This window comes from Neovison vison, chromosome 14 (assembly GCF_020171115.1).
Source record: "Neovison vison isolate M4711 chromosome 14, ASM_NN_V1, whole genome shotgun sequence".
Lineage (NCBI taxonomy): Eukaryota > Metazoa > Chordata > Mammalia > Carnivora > Mustelidae > Neogale > Neogale vison.
The window spans coordinates 33,071,267-33,076,777 of record NC_058104.1 but is presented as its reverse complement, the minus strand read 5'-3'; the positions used below and the strand labels follow the sequence as shown (position 1 = coordinate 33,076,777).

Sequence of the window (5,511 nt, the reverse complement as noted above, 5' to 3'; positions counted from 1 at the left end):
AGTTATGTTACGTGGACCAATATCTGACCATTTTTTGACCTACACAAAAGACAATTTAATATGGTGCAACCTAAGAGATGTTCATTAAATATAAGCATATTTCCTACTGTGCAACAGGTGCATTCCTGAGAAAACTTGTTCTCTACAAGAGGGGCCAGTAAGCTTCCCTATAAGGGGGCCACATGGTCAATGCATTAGACTTCACATGCTATAGATTCTCTGTCCTAAGGATTCCACTTTGCCATTGTTGTATCAAAGCAGCCCTAAACAATCTGTCAATGAATGAGCATGGCTGTGTTCCAGTAAAACCCCATTTGAAAAAAACAGGCTGAGGGCACCTGGGTGGCTCAGCTGGATAAGTGTCTGACTTCGGTTCAGATCATGATATGGGGATCCTGGGATCAAGCCATGGGTTGTGCTCCCTGCTCCATGGGGAGTCTGCTCCAGCTTCTCCCTCTGCCCTCCCCACTTCTTGTGCTCTCTCTCACTCTCTAATAAATTAATAAAGTCTTTAAAAATTAAAAAAATTTTAGAAGGGGATTTTGTTTGTTTGTTTCAGCAACAGCTGTGCTAGCTGAAGTGGAATAGAGACATGTTTTCCAACTTCTCTTGGTAAGACTGAGAAATTCAGCAGTAGTACTTCCTGAAACCATCAAGAAGAAAAATGTCAGTGACACTGCATACAGATGTAGGTGATATTAAAATAGAAGTTTTCTGTGAGAGGACACCCAAAACTTGTGAGAATTTTTTGGCTCTTTGTGCCAGTAATTACTACAATGGCTGTATATTTCATAGAAATATCAAGGGTTTCATGGTTCAAACAGGAGATCTGACAGGTACCGGAAGAGGAGGTAACAGTATCTGGGGCAAGAAATTTGAGGATGAATATAGTGAATATCTTAAGCACAATGTTAGAGGTGTTGTATCTATGGCTAATAATGGCCCAAACACCAATGGATCTCAGTTCTTCATCACCTATGGCAAGCAGCCACATTTGGACATGAAATACACAGTATTTGGAAAGGTGATAGATGGTCTGGAGACTGGATGAACTGGAGAAGCTACCAGTAAATGAGAAGACCTATCGACCTCTTAACAATGTACACATTAAGGACATAACAATACATGCCAATCCATTTGCACAATAGCTATAATAGATCTGGAAAAATATTTGGCCGACTATTCAAGGAACACACGTATTGTGTTTACCCAGTTTTAATTATGTAGAAAGATTACATCATCTGCCTGCCTGTTTATAAGATCTTCTAGGAGTTGGTGGTACCGTGAGGGCCCAAACAGCTTTCATTTCCATTATTACAGCATATTTTTTACTATAACTATTATCTAATGTATTTAAGTTCAATTTTTAAAAAAACTCTTCTACTTGTAATTTTTATTACACATAATCATTCATATATAAACAGCATTTTTGAGCATTTTGATTACATATTCCTGCCATATCTTGTCCACATCCTGGAAGTAGTCTTTTCCATTAATTATTCACTTTGTGCAGTTAGAGTAAGGGCAAGATAGAGATGACCTAGAAAAGCCAGCCAGTCCATTTTGCTATTTTCTCTAGTCTTTAGATTTACAATAAAGGCTCAGAGAAGTCCTCGAGTACAGTTTAAGCACTCAATTTCCCAACTCATTTGCCCATGGAACATTTTTGAAACCTTATCATTTACAGTATTGCAGAATAGAATTCTACAGGTGATCCATTTGAAAAATGCATTTAGATGGTTAAGAGCCCCAGTTGTAGAGTCCCGGACTGTGTCTGAATCACAGCTCTACCTCCTACGAGACAGGTTAACATCTCCCAAGTTTTCTCATCCCTGAGACTCCTCCCCTCATAAGACTCATGAGGATTGAATCAAACAATGTGTGTAAAGCTTCTGGCATGTGATAAGTGTTCTGTAGTGAGTAAATGGAAGCTGCTCTCCTGACCTTTCCACCATAGGGCTCTCACCTAATCAGTCCTCATTTATCAAGCTATACTATTGATCTCATCAAGAACTATATTCTTCAGGGTACCTGGGTGGCTCAGTGGTTAAGCATCTACCTTCAGCTCAGGTCATGATCCCAAAGTCCTGGGATCGAGTCCCCACATTGGGCTCCCTGCTCAGCAGGAAGCCTGCTTCTCCTTCTCCCACTCCCCCTGCTTGTATTCCCTCTCTGTGAAATAAAATCTTTAAAAAAAAATTAAAGGGACGCCTGGGTGGCGCAGTTGGTTGGACGACTGCCTTCGGCTCAGGGCGTGATCCTGGAGTCCCGGGATCGAGTCCCACATCAGGCTCCCAGCTCCATGGGGAGTCTGCTTCGCTCTCTGACCTTCTCCTCACTCATGCTCTCTCTCACTGTCTCTCTCAAATAAATAAATAAAATCTTTAAAAAAAAAATAAAAAAATAAAAAAAAATTTAAAAAAATTTAAAATGGACTCATGAAGAAACAGAAAATCTTCATGGTCCTATAACAAGTAAAGAAATGGAATTAGTCATTTAAAACTTCCTAGGAAGGGGCACCTGGGTGGCTCAGTTGATTAAAGCCTCTACCTTTGCTCAGGTCATGATCCCAGGGTCCTGGGATTGAGCCCCACATCAGGTTCTCTGCTCAGTGGGGAGTCTGCCCCCCCACCCCTCTGCCTGCCTTTTTGCCTACTTATGATCTCTGTCAAATAAACAAATAAAATCTTAAAAAAAAACCCACAACTTCTATCAAGAAATGGTCAGGACCAGATAGTTACACTGGTGTATTCTACCAAACATTTCAAGGAAAATGAATACCCATGTGTAAATTCATGTATCTTCCACCAACAGTCAAAAAACTGAACAATTCCACCATCAAAGGGTTCTTCCTGATTTACTATTAGAATTATATCTACCCATTCCCCACTATTCTCATTCCCTGGCAACTGCTGAGCTCTGCATTTCTGAATTCTGTCATTTCAAATTGTTATAGAAATGGAATCACAAAGTATGGAACATTTTTTCACTCAGCATAATTATCTGGACAGCCATCCAAGTTGCTGCATATAGATCAATACCTTATTCTTTTCTATTGCTGAGTATTCTATTTCTTCTAAGTTGTCTAATTTTTTAGCATACAGTTGTTCATAGTATGTATGCCCTTGTTAATTTATTAAAGGCTACAGGGTCTGTAGTGATAAAAAAAAGAGAAGATACCATTATTTCTTCACAATCACTTTCAGAAAATAAAGGAGAAATGAACACTTGCCAACAACTTTTATGAGCCCTCTATTACCCTGATACAAAAAGCAAGCAAGGAAATCACAGGAAAAAGAATAATCTACAGACCAATCTCTCTTAAGAAGACAGCTGCAGAAATCATCAAAAATTCCTAGCAAATTGAATCCAGCCATATATTAAAAGGATTATATATCATGAGCAAGGAGACTATATGCCAGGAACACAAGGCTGGTTTAATATCTGGAAATCAAGTATTAGAAGACACCACATAAACAGAACAATGCAGAAAAAACATATGATCAACTGAAGAGACAGAGAAAAGCATCTGACAGACTTCAACACCCCTTTCTGATAAATTTTAATAACTAGGAACAGTTCAAGCTGATAAGAGTATCTAAAAAAAAAGACAAACCAAAATAAAAACAAAAACAACAAAAAAAAAAGAAAGAAAGACCCACCCCAGACACAAACAAGCAAACAAAAAGTCACCAGTAAGGTCCTACTTAAAAGGGAAAGACTGAATCTTTTCCACCTAAGATGGGTAACAAGAGAAGGAGGTTCAGTCTCACCCCTTCTTTTCAACATTGCACTAGAGGTTCCAGCTAGGGAAATTGGGCAAGAAATGTAAAATAAGAGAGGGCAACATTGGAAAGGAAGAAGTAAAACTGAGCCCATGTGCAGATGACATGATTGTGCAGATACAAAAATCTTGCACATAAGAAATTCAGGAAAGGAACCATTAAAAAAATTTTCTTGTATATAAGAAATCACTAAAAAACTATTAGCATGAATAAATGAGCTCGGTGAGTTTGCAGTATATGAGATCAATATACAAAAATCCATTACATTTCAACAGACTAGCAACAAACAGTTCAAAAATGAAAATGCAGAAAACAATTCCATATACAGTATCGTCAATGTATCACTTAGGAATACAGGTAACAAAGGAATTGCAAAACCAAAAACCATTGTTGAAAGAAATGAAAGAACTAAATAAGCAGAAAGATATCCCACATCTGGATATGGATCCAAAGACTAATATTGTTCTAATGGCAACACATTCCAAATTGATCTACTTGTGTAATCAATTCGATCCTTACCGGACAGAGTGGAATGCCAAAAGGTAGCTAAGTGGAGATAAAGGGAAGAGAAGGAAAGTCTTGACTGGACTGATAAAGAAGCAACTTCCATAATCACACAGAACAAAAGACAATAAGCAATTTAAGTATTACATACATTACATACAATCTATTGCGACCTGAACAATAAACTGTGTACAATTCTCATTCCAAGATCTAGAATCATTCTTCTCAATTAAACTTTTTGTTATAATCATAAAATTCAGAGTTAACTTTCAGGGGACACAATCTGAGATCACTGTCAGAATTGAGTGGACCCTCCTTGATAATTATAGTCAGTATATGTTGCTAAACTGCCAGACAGACCTATTTCTTCATAGTGCCGGATGGTATTTTTAGTTCATTTCTATCCAGGAATGTGGTACCCAAGTAGAGGCAGTCACATGGGTGATAAGATCATCACCATCTACGTGATTCTCTTGCTGCCAAAGAACTGATATAGCTGAAAGGAACTGTGTATTTCATCTCACTCATTCAGCTTGTACTGAATGCTTGCCACGATGCTACACACAGGGCTAGGTGCCAGGAGATAGCAGAGCCCCGACTCTCGCACCAGCCCAGAAACTTGTTAACTGTTTATCATCTAATATCATCTAATTCAGTGGTTCCCAACCAGGGTGATTTTATGTCCAAGGCATATCTGGCAATGTCTAGGGACACCATTGGTCACAGTGAGGGAAATACTATCGGCATCTACTGAGTCAAGGCCAGGGATGCTTCTAGACATTCCGCGATGCACAGGACAACTTCCACAACAAGAATTATCCAGCCCAGAATGCCAAGACTATACCTGCTGGGACACTTGATCTAACTTCATCTCCCCATTTTTTTCAGAAGAAGAAACTGGAGCCAATGTCAGTGATATACCCAAGATCATCAGTTCCTCAGCATGGTCTAGATGTCCTAGTTCCACTCTGTGTGCAAGAGATCTTCAGTTTCCCTTTATTGAACTGAAATTGAAGACTAATTTTTCCACGTTTGTCTTTTCCTCAAAGCAGTGAGTCCTGCAGTGGCATCCTGGTGGAAAGCAGCTTTAGACAGCAACAGAAAAGTAGTCACCTTTGATCTGCATGTTTCACTGCAAGAGATGGACTCTAGACTGAGTGACACCGGTGCCTTGGCATGGTTGCATATGGCTTCTGGATTTTATTTGAGAGAAGCATGCTGT

The 5,511-nt window shown here is 39.0% G+C and overlaps 1 protein-coding gene across 1 annotated transcript; it reads left to right on the top strand.

Annotated features, from left to right (window-relative positions):
• The first annotated feature begins 580 nt into the window (after positions 1-580).
• Positions 581-1,188, top strand: LOC122896104 (peptidyl-prolyl cis-trans isomerase-like 3). The gene is given in 2 exon segments (XM_044234072.1): positions 581-1,044; positions 1,046-1,188. Coding segments are annotated over 2 exon segments (483 nt in total). The 5' UTR covers positions 581-664; the 3' UTR covers positions 1,149-1,188.
• Positions 1,189-5,511: the final 4,323 nt, after the last annotated feature.